At 36.0% G+C, this 22,748-nt stretch overlaps 1 protein-coding gene across 2 annotated transcripts; it reads right to left on the bottom strand.

The window, feature by feature from the left end:
* Positions 1–335: 335 nt before the first annotated feature.
* On the bottom strand, positions 336–22,530 carry LOC114456565 (phospholipase B1, membrane-associated-like). 2 transcript variants are annotated; one of them, XM_028438421.1, is made up of 43 exons: positions 22,431–22,530; positions 21,325–21,380; positions 21,171–21,234; positions 20,627–20,690; positions 20,452–20,486; positions 19,434–19,494; positions 19,207–19,255; positions 18,368–18,433; positions 18,212–18,277; positions 18,073–18,128; positions 17,885–17,957; positions 15,518–15,625; positions 15,367–15,420; positions 15,035–15,103; positions 14,841–14,927; positions 14,682–14,742; positions 14,537–14,595; positions 13,813–13,886; positions 13,098–13,141; positions 12,629–12,737; positions 12,489–12,540; positions 12,335–12,415; positions 11,316–11,381; positions 11,122–11,222; positions 10,934–11,015; positions 9,491–9,595; positions 8,496–8,591; positions 8,343–8,414; positions 8,194–8,271; positions 8,043–8,103; positions 7,919–7,977; positions 6,611–6,678; positions 6,467–6,510; positions 6,278–6,377; positions 6,134–6,185; positions 5,976–6,056; positions 4,252–4,317; positions 2,322–2,416; positions 2,100–2,181; positions 1,892–1,996; positions 1,697–1,792; positions 1,530–1,604; positions 336–1,455 (listed from the first exon to the last, which is right to left on the bottom strand). In XM_028438421.1, exons 1-43 carry the CDS (start codon positions 22,489–22,491, stop codon positions 1,162–1,164), a joined length of 3,327 nt encoding a protein of 1,108 aa, XP_028294222.1. In that variant the 5' UTR covers positions 22,492–22,530; the 3' UTR covers positions 336–1,161. The 2 variants fall into 2 exon arrangements, with proteins under 2 accessions (XP_028294222.1, XP_028294223.1); XM_028438422.1 differs by having other exon boundaries at positions 17,885–17,954.
* Between the last annotated feature and the right edge of the window lie 218 nt (positions 22,531–22,748).

Below are 22,748 nucleotides of genomic sequence, written 5' to 3'. Positions count from 1 at the left end.
TCCAGATCTAGGTTGGGGTCAGTTATAATTGTAATTGCGCAATTGATAATTAATTACAATTATGGTATTATTATAATTGTAATTTTAAAAATGTGATGCTGTCGTAATCGTAAATAAGTTTAGATAATTGACAATTTGTATAGAATTTTCATGGCAATTACGGTACAAATTGTCAATTGTAATTTAATGCAAAACTTGGGAACCATGTTACAGTTCTATGTAAAGCTCTGCACATACATAGTTAATAATTATTAAAATACGCTTCATGTCAAGCTTTCCCACATTTTACCATTTAAAAAAAAATTGAAATCTAGTGGTATATTGACAAAAAAAAGGCTCAGAAGCCCACACCAAAAATATTAAAACCTATATTTTCATTGATTAGGAAGCCCAACAAGGTAACCAATAGATAGGAAATAAATTATATTATAGATATTTGTTTTTAGTGTATTTTACCGCTGATTTTGGACCCGTTTTCATACGAGATGCTAACAGAAAGCTAACACAAAAGGAAAGTTACGTTTTATTAGGGTGTTTATTTCAAACTCTGTAATTTTGATTTATTGTAATTGAACTTTAGTCAGTGAGAATGCAAATGTAATTGACTTTCTGAGAATAAAAATAATTGTAATTTAATTGTATTTGGAAAAAAAAAAATGCTGGTCACTGCTATCGTAACTGAATTGTAATTGAACATGGGTGATTGAAAAATAAAATTGCCCCCACACCTAGCTGCAATGATCTTCATTGTTATGTTTAAAATGGTCATGAATAAATAAGACATGTTTAACATCACGTAAGTTGAATAATTTTGGAATGATTACTAATGTTCCATCATTTTCAGCTTTGTTCTACTTCTATGTGTTCCAGTAGAACAACATGATAAAGAGTCATTATTAGGGCCCGACGAAGGCGCTGCAAATCCGCATTGTTTCTGTACCAAATTATTATTATTTTATTGCCATTTTAATTGGATTTTTGAGGCCCTTATGAGGGGTGCAATTTCATTAAATTTGGCAGGAGTGTATAGTTTGGTGAAAAAACATAAGTGTAACTGAAAAATGTAATTGACCCCAACCCTGGTTCAAATAAATGTTGTACAAGATGCTTTGTTGTTGTTTTATCTTAACATTGGTAAGATTATATAGAAAAATGAACATTTTAAAACACAGTTGTTACCAATGAAGTCTTGGTTTTTTTGGCTTTGTATAAGAAAATAATAGAGGTGACAGCACAGCCAATCAGAAGGCCAAAAACGGCGAGCACCACAGTGAACCACACAGGTAATTTTCCCAAACAGTCTGGGGTTAACGACTGTGCTGTGGTCTGCAGCGTGGGGATGGGTGTGGTGGAGGTGGAGGTGGAGGTAAGAGGCAGGGGTGTGCTGTCACTTGGTGCAGTGGTTGTCGTAGTGACGGGTAGACTGTTCATCTTTGTGAAAATGTAGGGATGCTCCTGGAAACAGAGACTCAGTCACATGCAGCACCATGGAGTGTATACAAAAGTAGCTCTAGTGGCTGCTTTCTTACCTCAGTGGGACACTTGATGTTATTTCTCGTGTTTGTGAAATTGTTGTACGTTTGTTTATTACCCACGGCCTCCAACTACACACAAAACAGAAACATACATCTCTCATAGTGCTGATAATAACTCGATGAGACATCACCCCCCCCTGTTAACCTAGACTCACACTCACCATGTTATTCCACAGAGCAGCAGCCATGTCAGCGTGTCCTCGCTCACTGAAGTGGAAACAGTCCTCAGAGAAGTAGGTGGTGTCGGGTCTGCCGTCCTGGAGAAAAACAAGTACCACACTGCTATTTGTGGGAGTAACGCACTTTCAAGGCTGTGATTTGTGAAGCTGCACAGCTGGTGTACACGCGAGGCTTACGGCGTTCAAAGGAACCACAGTGTTCTTTAAAAAAGGTTGAACGACCACAGCAAAGTCCTCTTTGTGGTCATATCGGCCTCCGTACACAAGTTTTTCAGTCTCAACCTGGCAGGAGAAAACAGAGATGCTTCAGTAGAGGATTGTATCATTTCAATAACTCCATCCTTTATCAGTCAATCATGTGAACTCACAGTTCCTGTTCACTAACCTGATACTCCCGATTGATTCTTTTTACTTCAGCCAGCTCAGGTGAGTCCTCTCCTCCTAATAGGAAGCATGGGCAGACATACCTGTGGGTAAAGGATAAATCACCAATAATTGCACAAATTCATTTATTTTCTATTATTCCTTTTTAACACAACAATTGATCAATGTCTGAGCTCAAACGTGGATTTCTTTGGATTTGATAGGGAGGAATAAGTGAGCGCACTTTTGTAGCACGCTGCACCCGAGGCTGTCCCTCTGGATCCTGCGAAGGCCTTCGATTTCCAGGATCTCCAACACATTGACAATAGTCCTTGGGACCTACAGCCAGACAAAAAGCCTCTTTAGTATCAAAGTTAGTAACAATAACAATTGGATTAGAGGAAAATATCACATGTACATTTAAATCTCAACAGGTTGGTGGGTAAAGTAGATGTAGCAGTAAAGTAGGGGATCTTACAGAGAAGCTCAAAGTTTCACAACTTTACATAAAAGTGTGTTTTTAAACCTCTAATATGAAGCCTATTTAATACCTTATAGTGTTAGTGGACAAGTATAAGTACAAGTAATTTATTTATAAGGCTTTTTTGCAGATAAAATCACAAATTGCTGTACAGAGCAGTGGTGAAAATACAAGTGCAACATCATAATAGAATAATAAAACATGGGTGCATATACATCATAAGAGCAGCTTCATAAAAGGATGAAAATTTTTAAATCCAGTTAATTAAAAGCTTTTCTGAAAAGCGAAGTCTTCACACAGTCCACACAGTTGAGCTCCCTGAGAGACTGGTTTTGGTTATTCCAGAATCTGGGGGCCACAGCCTGGAACGCCAGGTCTCCTCGGGTTTTAAATTTAGTTTTTGGGATCTTTAGGAAACCCTGACCTGAAGACCAAAGGCTTCGCCCTGCAGTGTAGGGGCACAACAAGTCCGAGATATATTGAGGGGCCTGTCCATGTAACATTCGGAAAGTAAGAAGTAAGATTTTGTATTCTATTCATAATTTAACTGGAAGCCAGTGCAGAGTAGAAAGAGTGGATGTAATGTGGGATGTTCTGGGAGCATCGGTTAAAAGTCTGGCAGCAGCGTTCTGTACGATCTGGAGTCTGTTTAGGGTCGACTTATTAAAACAAGTGAAAACCGGTATGTAGTAAATCATGCAGTGTACAGGGCTTGACCACAGGGTAATTCCATGTCATTTCACAAATGGCTCATGCACTTCGGTCTCAGAAAATGCTGACATTTTTTCCAATTGTTCTGTGATTATTCAGTAGGAAAACTGTATTATTATTTTTTTGTTTAATCAGATGAATACTTTTAGAGATATGGCTAATTCACTGAGGTGTGTATGTGTTGATTTTCACTCGTCCTTATTATTTTTTTTTCCATTTTCAGCTTCCAATATCTCAGGAACTACATCACATAGGAAACTGAAATTTGGTATAGTAATACAGCTCCAACTAGTCTCTCAGAATATATAAAAATATCTGCTATACATCCTATCTGGTGGACATGCCAGCCACTCAAAATTGGAAAAAAGTTTGGAGGGGTTTGATTAATTTAATCAGCTTTGAGCTATAGACTGTTCAAATCACTAATGATTAGTCAGATATATGCATTAGTTCTTGAGTGACAGTATCTTGGAATCCAAAGAGACTGTCACCCAAGAATTAATGCATATGCTATTTTCATTGGCCCATAACTGCATGTGGGAATGTAAGAAACAAATCTGATTTCTGTTTGAGTTTATAGTAGAAAGATTACTCTTTCTTGGGATGTAAAACATTTTTTCTTAATGCAAATTTTTCATTTTTATTTTGGACCCCAACTTTGGTGCTATTTCACCACTCACCAGTTTTGAAAATCCTTTACATGAGGTCATTACACTTTCCTCTGTGTCTTATAATCGTTTGTTATTTATTAGTTTAAGGAAATTTCATAATTATTTGAGATCAAAGTGCGTGAAATGTCCTAAAAATTACAGGTCAAATATTTCACTCAGCGCAGCAGCCGGTGATTAGCCACATTGAAACAGATCCAGGAGGTCATGTGTTCAAGCCCTGTCTTACTGGAATTGGCTTCACCAACATCACATGACAAGTTGGAACAGGAGAAGGGTGCATGGCTGTTTATTCAGGATTCAAATCAACTTACCTCCTTATATAACATATCCAAACTTGTCTTCATATGATGGGTGTAGTTCTGAACCGACAGGGAAGCCTGTAGTTTTCAGACAGACCGTGAAAAAAGGTTGTTATTAAGTTCATGTTTGGTGTGAGAACATATACAGAGCTGCTCTTTTTAAGGTTTTTACATGAAAACAACATCAAAGAAATGCACCATTTAACAACTAATCCTTTCATGTCACTGACGTCATCTGGAATCGATGGTGCACTTTGGTATTGAGCAACATTAAGAGGCTTTACCTCATCAGAGGAAAACAGGAAAGTGAGAGAATGTGAAAATGGAGAACATGCAGTGAGTGAAGGAGAAACAGGATGATGAAAGTCTGGGTGGACTTCTGTTTTGTTTATGCCACAGAGAGAACAAGGCCTGTCGCTGTGTCCAGCATGCTTGTTGAATGCACACGGGGGGAGGGAGGTGGCGTGGGGTGGGGGGGTGATATGTGTTGAATGTGCTCATTGAAAAGAAAGCAGGCCTGCTCTCATCTCACTCTGACACAATCAAACAATGGCTTTTGTGATGGTGTTTGTTGGTGTTTACAAAGCGCACAAAGCTGGATTTGTGAGCTTTGCAAACACCGACTCTGATCAAATATGACAGCTGTTCAGCTGCCTCTTGCAAAAATAATAGATTTTACATTTGAATGTAGTTTGTTGATCTGATCACTTAACCTTCCTATTATCCTTGGGGTCAATTTGACCCCATTCAATGTTTATCATTCCAAAAATAATACTTGAGTTTTTTTTTTTTTTTGCTTCATATTTCATCACATTTCCTAATTTGATGGGTACAATTAATTAAGCATAAAATTATCATGATGATATTTTTTTCAATGTGCTGAAGGTTCTCCTCTGGGGTCAATTTGACCCCAAGCAGCCCTTTGTCCAAATCATTCCTCATTGCATTGAGATGACTTTTGAATTGAATTGTGCCCTGTGTGTATTTCAATCTGCACAATCTCTCTCTCTTTCTCTCTCTTTTGAAAATGTCCCTTAGGAAAAGGTTTACTGTCAATTAGGTTTTGGAACAGCTCTTTCACAGCTAAAGTGATGTAAAGGAGAATGTGTCTAAGACAGATGACGTTATAGTGAATAACCCCAAATATGTTCCAAAAAAATGATATAAAAAATAAATAAATATATGTTTATGAGAGGAAAGGGGGGGGTCACTAACACTCAATCAATATGCAATGTGCACCCTAAATCAGAAAAGATTTGGATGAAAATTTTCGAGATACACTAACTGGAAGTTTGACCTGATGGTGGCGCTACAGGAAAGGTCATTTCATCACCACAACCAATAGGGTTCATACTCTTGTGGTCAAATTTGGTTGAAAACCTTTTAAGATAAATGTCTTCTAGTTTAAAGGTTTGGCCTGATGGTGGTGCTAGAGAACAGGTAAACGTTTCATTATCAAGGGGTTATTTATGTTTTCAACAAAAGATTGGCCCCAAGAGTAAAATGTCTTATATTTGAGGAAAATAGGAAGGTTAAGAGTGTTTTAAATCTCTTTGAATCTACAGTGAGTGAAATTAATGTGTTGCAAACTTTGAGGATTTACATTTGGCTCCATTCGAGGATTGATTAATGAGGCGCTGCAGTGGGAGGAGCTTATTTCTTCTGCTGCTTTGAAATTTGTTCTCATCCAGTGAATGATCATGTGCGTTCCGTGACAACTTCCTGGAGGCACTCACCCGGTCGTTGCAGTACTGACATAGGTCATTGCCTCCAATGAACAGAGTCACAAGCTTCCAGTCATTCTGAAAATCCAGCGTCTATAGACAGAAACAGTGAGAGGCTGATCCAGCATCAGATGATGATCAATAGTTCTTGTTCAGCATGTTTAACTTACAGAGTCCTTCTTCATGGTATCAATTAGGCGTTGAACCTGTGCTGGGATTTCACTGTGTGAAAAGAAAGGTCTTCATGAGTGTACAACTTATACACATTAAACAGATGTCAAAAAACAGTGTAAAATTAAAAAAAAACCACATACAATATTTTGGCCCCGGACACAGCCATGTTTAAACCCGTTCTCCATTTCCCTTGTCCTTTTGATGCTCCTTTGATCCCAGGGTTGAACTTCTTAAGAATGTCTGTTGTTAAAAAACCTTGTTTTAACAAAAGTCTGATGTCTAGTTGTGCACATGTCTATTACACTTCAGAAAAGGGGCCAATGACTTACTGGGTAATGTTGTGACAGTCTCCAGAATTTTATCTCCTCCAATGCTTGAATATATATATATGTATATGTAAAAAAAAGAGCAACAAGTCATGAATGATTGATGGGGAATTGTTGATTTATTCATCTCTTTGTTCACTATCTCACCTCCATGAAACCCCTCTGTACTCCGTTTGCAGCTGCAGCAGGTCATTCGCCTTTGCACCCATTCCAGCCTACAAACAGGAAGCATATATAGAATTATGACACAGCAGTTAAAAAAAACCAAAAAAAAACAAAACAAAAGAAAACATGCAGTACAGCGGCCCTCCAGGGCTGGAATTGCACAACTCTTTTTTGCACTAATCACATAGTTTGTTTTGATGGTTTTTCCTCTATTATGCTCACTTTAGCTCAGAGCAATGTTGAAAAACTAATCTGTGCATTTTAAAAATCATATATATATATATATATATATATATATATATTTTTTTTTTTAATTTTATTTTTCTTTTTGTAATTCTGTGCTGTTGTCATAGTAACTCATTAAAAAGATTCTGTAGATTAAAAAAGTTGCTACAAAAATTACTAGCGGTTCTAATTGATAATAATAAGTAAAGTAATAATTAATTGGTATTCAACATTCTTTTTAGAGACTGCAGATGAGAAATAGCCAATTTGCCAATTCTGGTATGTTTTCAGTATCGATAATATTGTACACTATCCCTTTTAAACACACACCCAACACAGCATAACGTGGATGGCTGTTCATCATAGGAATGGGATCCACACAAGGTTCCTGCTGCTTAACAGAAGGTTTTCCTTGCCGCCATGATGAATTCATGTTGGGTGTGGGATACATATGTATGTGTATATACGTATATATGCATATGTGTGTATCCACAAAATGAAGAGTCCGTCCCTAAGACTGCTCTACTGTAAAGTGCCTTGAGATACCATTGGTTATGATTTGGCGCTATACAAATAAAGATTGATTGATTGATTGATTGATTAAAAAACGAACTAAATAAATAAATAAATAGACAGATAAATAAATAAATAAATAAATGTTTTCCTAATGTTGTACTTGCTTGCTAATGTAGATTTTATATACTATACTGGGATTTTAAATCTGTAAAATTCCATGCGATAACTGCATTTGTGATTATTTGAATATATTCAATCACAATATGGTAAATCTATCATATTTACAGATCTTTATTTTTTATTTTCCTATAATCTTACATTGTTTTAAATAAAAAGCGACCAATTTTATAAAACCCCCAAATATTAAGAAATCATCTGGGAAATCTTTCCAAATTTCAATAATAATATTATTGACATCAGGAGAGCTTTTAATAAATCTTGAGGCAACACTAATTAAGCAGTGCTGACGATACCATTAAAAAATGTTGTTAAGAGATTTTTGCCATGAATCCACTCATTAATCACATTTTGGTGTAAACAACAACTCACCGTTATAGAATCTCCTAGAGCTGCCACTACCTTGATGTCTGCAGGCCTGACTCTGTGAGCTGGTGAAAGGTGAGCATGAGCGTGGAGGACTTGCTTTGGACTTATTTCATTAACAGATGTTTACCTGAAGTGGGGACAGTGTCTGATGGAGCCACGTTAACACAGTAGAAGTCACTGCCCCAGTTCTGCATACATAATACATTAAGGTTAATCTCTGCAATGCATGAAACACACTGAAAATTAGAAATCAGAAGTGAACTTAGAATCTAACTTACTGTAACTGGGGTGGGAGTGGGTGGAGGACCTGGGAAACTATAGTTACTGTTCACAGCAGTTTTAATGAATGGCTCTGCCTAATAAAGCAAAAGACAAGGTCAAACAAATACAACAAACAGAATGTGAATGTGTGTGTTTATTTTTTTACCATTGAGGGACATTTCGGTTTAATGTCAGTGGTGAAGTCCTGTCTGAAGGTTTTATTGCCCACTGGCTCTAGCTAACAGATGGTTAAAGGCATTGATTTATTTCATATAAATACACAGAATGGAATGAATTTCAACAATAACAGTATCCTGACCATGTTGTTCCAGAGAGCACGAGCCATCTGGGTGTGAGCTTTCTGACTGAGATGAAAACAGTCTGGTGAGAAGTAAGAGCGATCAGGTCGTCCATCCTTGTGAGAGAGAAGGAAAGAAGTCTATTAGAGTCTCCATAAAGCGTTCGAGGATTTAGACCAGTGTTTCCCAACCAGGGGTACGTGTACCGCTCGGGGTACGTGAGAACATTACAAGGGGGTACATGGGAAAAAAAAGGAATTTATTTCCAAGATAATAAAAAATATTCTATTAATTTCACAAGTGTGCACAACTTCCTTTTGTGGTAAATGTTATAAAACTTATATATATCGCAGGCAGGTTAATTATTTGTTTTATATTTATTTATTTATTTATATAAATTATTATTTTTATTTATTCTTATTTTTTTCTAATTTAAACTATTATTTTCTTTAATAACAATATAATCATAATATATTAGTATTAATAATAAAGGAATTAATAATACAAACATTTACTATAATATTATTTCTTATATTTATCATTTTAATTGCCTTGAAGGCAACATTATTTTATGTTTAATTTGAGTTACATATGAATATAATGCCTGAATATTAATTGTTCAATTTAAGAAGATGAAATAAAATGACATGTGTTGAATATTCAGTTGTGTTATGTTCTACTAAATACAGTCTCCTTTGTAAAATGTAGCTATTTATTGTCTCCTATCGTCAGAAGTGTGATAAAATGTCCTCTACAGCATAAAATAATCCTGTTTCACTAAATTGCAACATAATATAGTTCATTAACCTTTATTTAGTCAGGAGAACCACAGTGAGATTAATAATTTATTTTACAAGTGTGACCTGGCTTGTAATTTATTGAGCAAAAGTAGTGTTAGTTTGTGGTGAATTTGTCCAAAAAAAAAAGCCTAAAAAGAAACTAGCAACATTTCCTGATTGTTTTAAAATACCCCTGTTTGGGAACCACTGATTTAGACGATAGTTTTAGCTCTAACCTCTAGCACAGGAAGGAAAACCTCTCTAAAGAAGGGCTGCAGCACCACGGTGAAGTTGGGATGTGTGTCATATCTCCCAGAATCAATCAGCTCTCTCATTTTGTGCTGAAAGGAAACATAGCTGTAGCATTAAGTCCAAAATGATTCCTCTGCATCACAGAAATGCTCACATTTCAAGTGAGCATGAACTATTTTTTGACATGATGCAAAAATTCAGAGGGGGAGGCGTCATTCAATGTCATTTCAACAAATTTTCAGGACATCCCACACACCATGGTCTCAAAAATTCATAATTTTTTTTACCAATTGCTCTTTAACAATTAAATTGACATACTGTGGATTTTTAGCACTGTAAAACAAATAATTATAAGACAGAGGAAAGCTACAATGACCTCCTCATGTAATGGATTTTCAATATCGGCAAGTGGTGAAATAGCGCCACAGTTGGGGTCGGAGCCAAAAGGTCAACAAATGTAAACAAAGAGGGGATTGGCTCACATCACGCTACGGTAACCCACAAGGACGGAATGCAAAAAAATCCAAAGAAAAAAATAAATAAAAAAATAATAATAATCATTTAGAAAAATTTAAAAAAAAACATTTAAAAAAAAAAAACAAAAAAAAAAATTCGAATTTGCAAAATAAAAATCGTTTTTATCTACAAACTCGATAAACTGATGAAATCGATTTTTTGGCCCTGCCCTAAGTCTAAAATAAAAAAGAATAAGTCGCATCAAGAAAAATTGTTTTAATACTATAAATTAAAACAGAAAGAAGATTTTTTTTCTCACATTCTCACATGCAGTTATGGGCCAATAAAAACAGCAAAAAAAACAACAAAAAAAAACACATTTTTGAATTTCAAGAGACTGTCACCCAAGAACCAATGGATATACTGTATGTGACTAATCACTAGTGATTACAGTCTATATGTACATAGCTCAAAACTGATACAAAATTACAGGGAGCTGAGGCATATGCAAAGTATAGTTTATTGAAGAAACATGTTCCAGCCCCAAACCCCAACAAACTTTCTTCCAATTTTGAGGGTCTGGCATGTCCACCAGATAGGATGTATAACAGATATCTGTGTATACTCTGAGAGCGTATAGTTGAGCTGTATTACTATAGCAATGTTCAGTTTCATATGTGACGTAGTTCTTGAGATATTGGAAGCTGACATGGAAGAAAAATAAGGACGAGCGAAATTCGACACACGCCTCACTTAATTTGGCCATATCTCAAAAAGCATTCATCCGATAAAACTAAACATTTACAGTGTGACTCGTAAATAACCACAAATGTATCCTCGTGGGCCGTTTGTGAAATATTGACCCAGGGTTGAGAGAGTATTTTTTCAGTGTTTCTAGTGATTATGGATGTAAAATTCTGCCAAAATCCAACAGAGAAATGTACAGTATACTCAATTTATTTGGTTTGCACCTGATACGCCCTGTTGAAGTCATTGACCTTCTGGAGTTCCAGTGATCCTTCTCTGGCCTTCAGAATGCAGGGGCAAACTAACCTGAAACAGTCATGAACAATGTAAGTGTTCTTGTTTGAAATTTTGTCTTTCTTCTTGTTTTTCTTGGGTCTGTTTGTGTTTGCTTTCATCATCAAAGGTCACTCACCTCACAAGCCAGGTGGGACAGCCCAGACTGCTATCTTTATGCAGATCACGGAGCGATACAATGTTTAACAGCTCAACCAGGTTAACAACAGTGCGAGGAACCTGCAGAGGGTAAATAGGCTTTTTGATTTAGATACAAGCTTTGACATAACTAATAGATTTTTTAAAGGAATAGTTCAATAAGATGAAATTTACTTCACTGTGAAGTATGTCGAGAGCCTGGCGGATACGGTTGACTACATTTCTGGGGGAAAATATGATCTGTGAGGAAATAAATGGTAAAAATCGGCATCACCAAACACCAAAACTAAAACTCAAATGTTGGAAAATGAATGTTTAAAATCAACATATTTTCTCTGATAATGCAACAATATGATAAAGATGAAAAACCCCTTAAAATGTAAGACGATTCCTGCCTTGAATGATATAGCAGCAGTTAGGGATGTAACGATTAATCGTAAGGCAGTTAAAAATCGATTCATAGGTATCACGGTTGATATCGATTTTCTGACAATTGAATCGCAGTACTTTTTTTAACCAGCAGAGGGCGCTATCCGGAAGTGTAGGCGGTGGGCGGAGTCTGCTAATACTTTCTTTCTGGCTGCCTTCTACTCTTAAATATGTTAATAAATGATTCATTACCCCTTTAGCACCGAAAGAATATCTGTAATATTACTTGAATATCTGTAAAAGTCACGTTTTTCTATTAGCTCTGTCTGCTAGCATAGCTTCTCTTCTTCACTGCAAGATATCTGCATGCCAACCGACCACTGTTACCAGCGCCCTCTGCTGGTCCAAACAAATATGACGTAAATCAGTGCAATGACGGTTTTTTTTTTTTTTTTTAAAGTCCAATTGTTAATTTAAATTAATAGGCTTCATTTTCATTTGTTTTATTCCTTTTTTTTTTTTAATTCAAGATTTATTTTTAGTTAAATTGCATTGTTTTGAATAGTTTATCAAGGAATTCTTTTGACAATGAAAAATAAAAGGAAAATAATACAGTATTTTCTAGTTTTTTTCCCAAAAAAAAATTTGTCTACCCATTGTCTTCCCATTTTGTAAATGAAAAAATCGTGAGAGAATCGTATCGTGAACCCAGTATCGTGAATCAAATCGTATCGGGAGTTGAGTGAATCGTTACATCCCTAGCAGCAGTATCTTTCATCTGAATATGTGACAGTATAAAACCATGCAAATGAGGTCATGCTTACAGTGTCCGTGCAGAAGTCACAAATGTCATTCCCCCCAATAAACATGGTGACCACTTTCCAGTCGTTGTGGAAATCAATGCGCTATTGGAGAGAAGATTAAGGTTAATACAAAGGTACATGAGGGATAATCTCACATTACCTGCAGTTGCCTCACCGAGTCATTTTTCATTTTATCCACCAGGACACGCACCTGTCGCACCATATCACTGAAAAGTAACAGAAATAACTTTTTGATTATGGGACGCCATTATTGGGTTTTGAAAGGAATTCAAAGAGGCTACATTGAAGACTGACCCAGCTTTTGCTCCTGCCACAGCCTGGTTGAGAAAGGCTCCAGGACTGTCCTCCTTACCTGTACCCTCTGAGAACCCAGTCAGGGAGGGGTTAAATTCCCTCAGAATGTCTGCAGGTAATGTATAGGGATGTTACAAATCTGAAGTCGAGACTGAGATATTTGTGTTCCCTAAATTATTTCCCAACCTGCCAATCTTATTACATGAAATAATTAACATTAATTCATGACCTAAGTGTATTTTGTAATCAGTGAAACTTAGCCGTTGCCAACTAGTGGCATTAAATTGAAAATAGATGGTGCCACAGACTGGCTTAACCCAAAGTGGGACACTATTCAAATCTGTTCACAGTATCAGCACTTTTCACATGTCAGAATAGTAGCATGTTGAAGACCGAGTTTTATTATACACTATTCCATAGTATAAAAAACAAACAAACAAACAAACAAAAACCACAGTTTCAAGCTTACTTGGCAGCGTGGTCACATTGGATATGTTTCCATCACCGCCGATGCTGCAATTCAGTTTAGTGATTTAGTTGTACAGTAAATAAAGCTCAGAAAACTGAAACATAGGCTGTGCTCAAAATCGCATACTAAAGTACTACAAAACCTGAAGCACGCTGAGGCTCAATATCTGTGTTCATTCGCCACCTTTGAGAGTTCTGCAAACATTTTAAGTGAGAAAGTGTCCAAGTAGAATATCAACGTGTTCATTTGATCCATAAAACTTGCGGAAAAACATTTCACGCCGACATTTCAGAGATTTTCGGAGAAACTTTCGGTTAACTTCAAAACAAGAGTCCAATATATTTACAAAAGTGTTAAAAAAAGAAAAGAAAAAAAAAAAAAAGAAAAAAAAAAAAGGAAGACAAGAGAGATGCTTTTGTTTTGAAAAGGTTACATTTGATTTTTAGCTTTAGGACGATTTTACATTCCGCTTGCAATGCATCTTGGGGCATGTTGAGTGTGACTAGTGTGCCCATCGTGCATACCTGAAAAATGTCCCGATATAGTCTACATCTGGGTATTTTTTGCATACTCAATCTTTTCATACTTTCTAATGTAAACACATTACATGCTCATTTTGACTTCAGACTTAGTATTAGTAGTATAGGCTACATTTCAAACACAGCCATCCTGTCTCATTGTGTACCAGTGTGCAGATGATTATGGTCATTCTCACCTCCATGACAGTCCTCTGTACTCAGTAATCACTTGCAAAAGATTGTTGGCTTTGGCGCCCACACCGTTCCCTGCCTGTTGAGCGTTTAATCAAGAGGAAAATCACTGGGAACACTGTTAGAACACGACAGGGTGCTTCACCGTGTCACACATTATGGTCAAAACACTTTAACTTTGACTGTGATACATCATCATATATGTCTAGGATTAGATTATTTGTGTTGTTTTATTAGCAGTTCCAGCTTCATGAGAAATAACATCAGCATTTTGGTTGAGAACGGTAGAGCAAACTTTAGATGATGGAAAAATAATGTTAAAAATTAGAGACAACTTGCAAAAAATGAATTAAAGTTACTCTGAAAATAGACTACACAATTACATAATTTCATCAAATGATATGTAACAAATAGGCACTTACATTTTTATCTATCCAATGTCTTTTAAACTTTTTCTTTGTTTTGTTTTGTTTTGTTTGTTGTTTCTTGACTTATCTAATATATATATATATATATATATATATATATATATATATATATATATATATATATATATATATATATATATATATATACTGTATATAGTTTTTATTTTCAAATGCAATGTAAGTTTGATGACAGTTGTCTGTGAAATTGATTTTTTTTTTTGTTAATCATTGCAATAAAGTATTTTATTTTAGTATTTTAATGATATATTTATATCATCAGCATAAAAAGAGAAATACTGACAGTCAGAGAGTCTCCGACGGCTGCCACCACCTTGATGTCTCCTGGTCTGAGCTCATGAACTGTGAACAGGTGTGAACATCTTTGATTATTCAAAATGACACAGAATATATTCACTTCGATGAGTAGGTTAAGTCCTAATTTTTACCTGATGTGGGTATGTCAGGAGATGGGTGGCGGTCCGTACAAGGAATCTCAGTACCCATCACCTCAGAACACAAAGGGACACTTTATCGAAACTAAACTGCACAGTCAGTTAATCTAAAGTAAATACTGTAAATAAAATATTTCTGCTGTCGTCTCTTACAGGGTCTGTGAGGTTTGAGCTTCTACTATAAAGGTCCTTTTCTCTTTCTGAGGGGGAGTTCTTCTCAGTCCGTAGGAACGGTCTCTCCTGGGATCAAAAACCAATGATAGTTTTGATTTATGATTGATTATAAAACACAGTGGGTCTTCCTCTCAGCTCAAAACCCTGCATTACATTGTGTTTGTCAATTTTACCTGGGTGGGGCAAGGAATAGTGATGACACTGTCGTCCAACAGATCCTTCTGACCAGTTGATGGCTGAAGCTGATGAAAACAGGTGGTTGTCTTTTAAAAACGTGTGCGTAATGGCCACAGTGTCTCTGACAGTGTTACACACAAAACTGCACAGTGATAATCTGAGGTTAATCTTTACATATCTTATCTAATCTCCCGTCAGGTGTCAAACACCGTCTGCAATCGATGTTTTATGCTTCGGTTGATACAGCTTGACTCTTTTCTCTCATAGCGTTTGTTCTATAAAAAAACCAAATGGTGTCATTAAATGGTTTAGATGAGTGAAAGATTACCAAGTTGGTCCAAAGCTGAAGCGCTAACTGGTTGAGGGCAGAGAATTGGTTTTCCTTAAAAAAAAAAAAAAGAAGTCAGACTTTAGGAAATATTCTAAAATATGTGTTGGATTGAATATGAGTGCTGATTTAAAGCTTTTAATAAACTTACAGGATCTGAGTTTGGGAGGTAAATAAGGGGAGTAGACTGGAGCACAGCAGTGAAGTCTTCAGCTGTGCTTTGCCACTTTGGATTTTTCAGCAGCTGATCTATAGAGTCCTGGGAAAAAGATCCAAAGGAGTTGTATGAGAGTGGAAGTGGAAGTCTGACCATGATGTGTAAGACTGAATACACAAACAGTGTGTAACTTTGAGCAGTGGTTCCCAAACAGGGGTACGTGTACCCATTGCAGGGAATACTCTGAAACAACAATTATGTAAAAATCATTGGGAAATTTTCATTTTTGCGCAATTATTTTGGACAATTTCACCACAAACTAACAGTACTATTGCTCAATAAAATACTGTATTATTATTTTTTTCTGTCTCTGGTCTTTGGAGACAGCAGACGTGTTTTCGTTTGCTCCGATAACACGACCTTGGCTACAGCTGGCTACAGCTGAACAGCCTGAACAGCCTGAAAAACTGGGCCCAAGACTGAAGGAAAATGGTGAAAAAACCGCAGGGAGGCCCTTCAGAACCCAATTCGGGTTTGGAAGAGGTCAAGGAGATGATACGCGAGGGTCTACAAAACCTATCTGCCGGGATAAAGTCGTTGGAAAAGACGCTGGAAAACTCACTGGAAAGACTACAAAGCGAAACAAAGGTACTGAAAGAAAAGAATGAAAGAAATGCTGAAGAGATAAAATTGTTGAACGCGAGGGTTGAACAGCTGGAACAAAAGGAAAGAGAGAAAGATGTCATCATCACAGGCCTAAAGATAAAACCCAGGAGTGACGAAGAAACAAAATCGATTGAACAACAGGTCATTGACTTCCTGAAGTCGAAGGACATTGTCCTGAACCCTGACAACATCAACTCCTGCCATCTCCTGCCAAAGAGAAATGATACCAGAGCTGTAAAAATAACCTTCACGAATATAAAATTCAAAGGAGAAATACTCAAGCAAAGAAATAAACTCAAGGGAACGAAGGTGTACATCAATGAAAACCTGACGAAACAAAATGCAAGCATTGCATGGAAAGCACGCCAAATAAAAAAAGAAGGAAAGATTATGAAGACTTGGTCAAAAAACTGCAGGATTTACATCCTGGAAGAAGAGGACGGAAAACCAGTTCTCGTCAAAACGATGACAACTTGGGAAAATACGAAGGATCCACCTAAACAACAACACTACTGATGGTAATCATGGATATGGACCCAGATCTATATAAACACTGGAAATAAAACTCAGACTGTGATTATTTTACGGAGACCGATTTAAATGTGAAACCAAGAGTAAAAAAGGTCTGTCATTTATTCATTTCAATTGCTAGGTGGTGGGGTGAGTAAGGATTACATTAAATTTAAATTCAAAGTGTTTATTGTCATATGTGCAGTTAGAAACACGTTTTTTTTTTTTATACAATGAAATTACTGCCTTGCTTATGAGCTGGGATATAATAATGTGTTTATACAAGTTAAATCTAACAGTGGAAAATACAACACTGCCAATAAAACTAACAACAGCAGTTAGAAACACGCTTATGAACTAAGATATATTACATTAAAATACTGCCTTGCTTGTGAACTGGGATGTAGTGATGTGTTTATACAAGTTGGATCTGATCCCATCATCAGACAGTGGAGGATACAACACTGCCAATGGAACTAACAACAGCTGGATTACCCTTGATGTAGAGACAAAACAAGGTGACATTGTGGATGAAAAGGGAAAAAACCTTCCAAACACCTTCGAAAGAGGAACTATTCTTGAACTGGAGGAATGCTAACAACGTCTGGCAGGGAACAAGGCCAACACAAACAAAGATAGAGAGGACAACACTGACTACAGATGGACGTTCAGAAGAAATCAAGAATGTTTGACCAGAGAGACATGTAAACCCATGTAAATTTGCGATGGTAAAACAGGGGACGGGACCCGGATAAGCAAACTGCTTCTCTCGTCTCCTTTTTCGGCATGTAAAAAAAAGAAAAAAAAAAAAAAAAAGTGAATGTAACCATGTCGGAAATAAACTGAATAAATAAAATAAAATAAAAAAATAAAATTTATTGAAATTTTTAATGCTTCTGAGTTCTGACAATAGGAGACAATAATTGGCTACATTTTACAAAGGAGACCGTATTAACTTACTATTGAAGTAATCGGATAAAAGTTCAATAGCATTTTTAAAAATAAATAAATTCCACTTTACATTTCACTCATTGTTTTGACACAGGGCTTTAGAAGAGCCCGCTGTTCCACAAATAAAATAAAAAAGAATGTATGAATTTATGGAGAGGGTACTCGTGATTTGACTAAATGCAAAGGGGGTTCATGGAACTAAAACATTGGGAACCACAGACGTAGAGACTTTACCTGCAGCGCTTTCAGCAAAGCAGCTTTCAGTAATCCTTGGTTTACATTTTCATCTTCCATACACTCACACCTACTGACAAAATGAGAACGACAAAAATTAAATTAAAAAATTTAAAAAAGCCTTCCTTTACAAATGTGAGTGCGTCAAAGGATTTTTATAATAGATATTCTTCAAAAATAAAACACACATGTCTTTTTGATGATTTCCACTCCAGATCACCACATGGAGTAAAGTGTGGTGCAGCTGTAAAACACACAATATTTGAAGTATCATTTACTTCCATGTTCACAAACAGAAACAAACGAGTTGCTAATAATCAGGAGCACCTCCTCTTTAACTTTCTGTAGAGCAGCCTCCACTTCCTGAACGGCAGCATCAACATCAGCAGAAACCTGAAAACCGAAGTTGTAACGGTCAAATATTACATGTCGGGTCACTAAAAGCTAATGTGGCTTCATTGTTCTTTAAAATGTGCTTCTTACATGTGGTACACAGGCACACATGGAACCTGTGGGGACAAACAGCAGCACAAACTTCCAGTGTGATTCCTGCAGAGAAAGGAACATAAACTGTCACACTGAGGAACATATAGAACATATACAATAGATCTATGTCCAGTAAGTGCACTAAAGGTTTAGACTTTAGGCAGGAGTTTCCTTATACAGCAGGTTTGTTGTCAACACACACAAATCAGTTACCATAAAACAATAAAAACATACGTATAATGTGCTTGAGATGGAAATTTGAGAAAACTTTTCAATTTTCTAATATTACTCATCAGAATCTATCCATCAATGGTATACCTTCATATCATTCCTCTGATAAAAAGTGCTCAATCCTTTCATTTGAAAATGTCCTTATTTACTTGACATCATATATACAGTAAATACAATATACACTTGCAATATAAAATGATCTATTTTTGTTTCATTTAATGTTGTAAATTTCACTAATTGTTAAAAACAAAACTGTAAAATAAATGAATAAATGCGAGGCTGTGAGGAGCATAAAATATCTATCTAATTCAAAATCTCTGTTTATTAGAATCAGAATCAGAAATACTTGATTTATCCCAGCGAGAAATTGCTACACGTGTTACAGCCGCTCAGGAAATACTTCAAATAACTAAAAGAACAAACACCAGAGAAGAAGAAAGGAAACATACATGGTTAAGTAACCGTTAACCAAATAAAGACCAAATACCAGAGCACACGTTAACGTATAGTAAGGACGTCTAATAGTGACGTCTTTTGTAATATTGATTCAATTTAAAATTGTCAAAACTCCTTAAACTCCTAATAAATAATTATTTTAGTGGTACCTGATTTGAAAGGAACAGAGACAGATCCTCAGCTTCCTCAACCAGGCTCCTAACACACACACACACACACACACACACACACACACGCACACACACACACACACACACACACACACACACACACACACACACACACACACACACACACACACACACACACACACACACACACTATGTTTAGGTGATGTGTTGGTGTGTTGGTGTGTGTACAGTAATGTGTGTGTTACCTGGGCTGTGATGATGTCTGACGATGAACGATCACCTCAGGATTAAACATGGACAGCAGTTCTATTCAAACATTTAGAGAAGCTGAACTTTTGATCGAGGGACAATTGATTTTATCATCTAAGAAAAGTTATATGATTTAAAAAAGAAAAAAAAAACACACACACAAATGCAACTTGTTTATGATTATGATCATCTAGGAGATAAAGTTTAGTATTTCTTTCCTTCATACTTTTTTTTTTTTTGGTGAAACATTTTTATGCAGAGCTATTCAGATCAAGGTTACAGAAGGTCAAATCCATTCACAGTTAATTGAATCCATAATAATAATAAAAAATAAATGAATACATTGTAAAAAGTTAGTACTTTTTTAACTCACATGTTGTTAGTAAGTATAAGAAAGAAGAGCAACAATTTTACCTAGGACAGCAATAACATATAATATGTATATAATGGTATAAATATATTAATACTCAAACATAATAAAAGGTTTTTGTTAATTCATATATTGCCGCTCTAAATGTAATCGATGACATTTGTGTCGTAAATATGAAATAGTTTATTATTAATATCATGTACATGTCGTATACATTCATGTACTTGTATGTATATTTGTTTGATGTGAATGTATAAACTGTATAGAATATATTGTATATAACTTATTAGGTCAGTACAAGGACTAGAATCTGATGGGTAGGTGGACATGTGGGTGTTGATGTTATGTAAGTCTAGGTAGGCCTATGAATGCTTGTTTTTGTTTAAATTTGTGTGTATTTTGTTGTGCGTTTATATATACAGTATGTGTGTATATATGCATTCATTTGCTCAAATATCAGTTATTTTTGTTCTTTGTGAAATAGCTTGGAAGTAGGGGCAGGACTAGATACGCGTTTAGCTTCTTCTGCCCCATCTCAAACACTGCTGGGGCTGTTTTAGGTGAGCAATGATTGCTTTATATTGCTTTATGTTTGAGATAAATATATATTAAAAAAATAATAATAATAAAAATCAAATACAGACCAGTAAGTCTGCTGACAACTCTAGATGCTTCATCTCTGATGATAAAAAACAAACAAAACATGGTCAGATACTGTGCGTCCTGTGTATCATTGTGAATATCCATTTAGTTCGCAATCTGAAAAATAGCCAAATCCAGTGTTCTGCACCCAGTGGTTTATCATTAACCTGTTCCTACCTCTGTGAAGGTGGCATTCCCAGTGTGTAAACAGCAGCGATATCAGCAGGTTTGAGAGTGTGAACTGATGGTGAGACAAACAAGGAAAACAGTGTCATCCATCCTGTGAAACATTACCAATGCATATGGTACTGTGCTATACGGGAAAGAAATACAACAACAAACCTGTCAGTCAAAATAACAAGTGATCAAATGTGTTACTTTAAATGCTACGTTGATGATAGATGAAATATTCTCCTTTTATTTCCTTTTCCATAGGATTGCTCCAATGAGGGAATCTGATCAGGCTCTACAATAAGCCCAACAACCATTTATATTACATTTAAAACCTAAAAAGTTACTTTTATTAAAGGTTTTGAGATATTATTATTATTATTTGTACGTATTTTAATATTGTATTTTAATATGTGGCCATGCAGCAAACATGCCACCAACAATGGGACAATCACAAAATGCATGTCATACTTTTTTTTTTTTAAAAACTCCAAATGGCAAAACAATGCATTTATTATTACAGTTATCGTATAATTGCAAAGTAGTTTACCTGAGGAGGATGGAGATATGGATACAGGGGGGGGTGAGCAGAGTAGTGGCATGTAAACGTTACTCTGTAGAACAATAAGAGACAGATGTGAACATGTGATGAATACATGACCAATCACGTAAAATACATTTTACCTGAGCAGGCCACACCGTACCTGCTCTGTTGCTCCTGACGAAGCTTCGTGTGTTTGTAGATGAGCTACAACAGTGTCTGCAAGTTACATAAAGGAAGATAAATAAAGTCTATCAATATATTAGTTTTAGAAATAAAAAAAAAAAAAAAATCACTTAAAAGTACAAAAATAAACATTTTCTCACAATCCCAAACAATTGGTAGAGATATAGCCACAGTTTCGTTTTAATAGTACACTTTTAAAATCACAATTTTATTGATACCTCTGGTTATTGGTTTAATGACATGTTTACATTTGCCTTACTTGCCGGAAAAAAACAAAACAAAACAAAAGAAAACACATGCTGGTCAAATCAGACATTATAAATTACATATGGCATATTGTTTAGTGGACGACAACATCAACATGAACACAAACCAAAAGAAATGTCTGACATAGACTACAGTACATGAATGTGGTCAATAACTCTCTTCATTATATTTATAATAACAATTAGGTGTGTTGGAAAAAAAATCGATTTGGCAATATATCGCGATATTATGCCGCGCAGTTCTCGGATCGATTCAAAATGCATCCATATTGATTATTTATTTGTTTTTACCTTTATTTAACCAGGGAAGTCTTTTCCACTGCAGGAGACATTATAACTGCACAAAGAAGTGCTGAAACCTGGGCATATTGACCAGCTTGTGTTTATTATTTATTATTATTTATTTGTTGTTCTAGACACATACCTCAGTTAAGTTGTACTAAAGTCAAAGTTGGTTTAAAAGCCCAGGGCAGATTGTATGTTATTTTTATTTTAAGTTGTTGGCACATGGCATGTTAAAGCCAACGTTTTGAGTGTAAAATATGCCAATAAATGATATTTCATACAGAATGTTCTCATGAAGGTTTACACATTTACAGATTAGTTGTTTCTTAAGTCATATATTTGTTAAAAAAATCGCAATAATCGCCTTATACTTTCATATCGTATCGTATCGTGAGCTATGTATCGGGATACGAATCGTATCGCCAGATGCCAGGCAATACACACCCTTAATAACAATAATACATTTTATTTATTATAACGCACTTCACATTTAAGGCCAAACTCAAAGTGCAACAAATGGGTGCGCATTTACCTGTGGGCAGGGGAAAGGATCCCAGCAGGGCTGCCATGAACAGGAGAGCGTGCTGAGTCATGATGTGGTGAGAGAGTGACACTGAGGTGTCTCTGCAATGTGTTCTTCTAACACATAACATCACCCCCCCCACCACCACCACCACCACCCCCACCCCCTTACCTGCCACCCCCTCTGGTAAAGATTGACAGTGAACATTTAACGACACAAACACACATAAGGCCTGAAGGGCAAAGTTTTACAAGGAAATACCAGAAACAATGTTTCTCTGTTTCTATTAGTTCGAGTGAATAATTTATAGAAACCCAATGATGCTTT

Source organism: Gouania willdenowi, chromosome 22 (assembly GCF_900634775.1).
Source record: "Gouania willdenowi chromosome 22, fGouWil2.1, whole genome shotgun sequence".
Taxonomy (NCBI): Eukaryota; Metazoa; Chordata; class Actinopteri; order Blenniiformes; family Gobiesocidae; genus Gouania; species Gouania willdenowi.
Note: the sequence above shows the minus strand (reverse complement) of the source record. Positions and strands in the feature narration are given on the sequence as shown.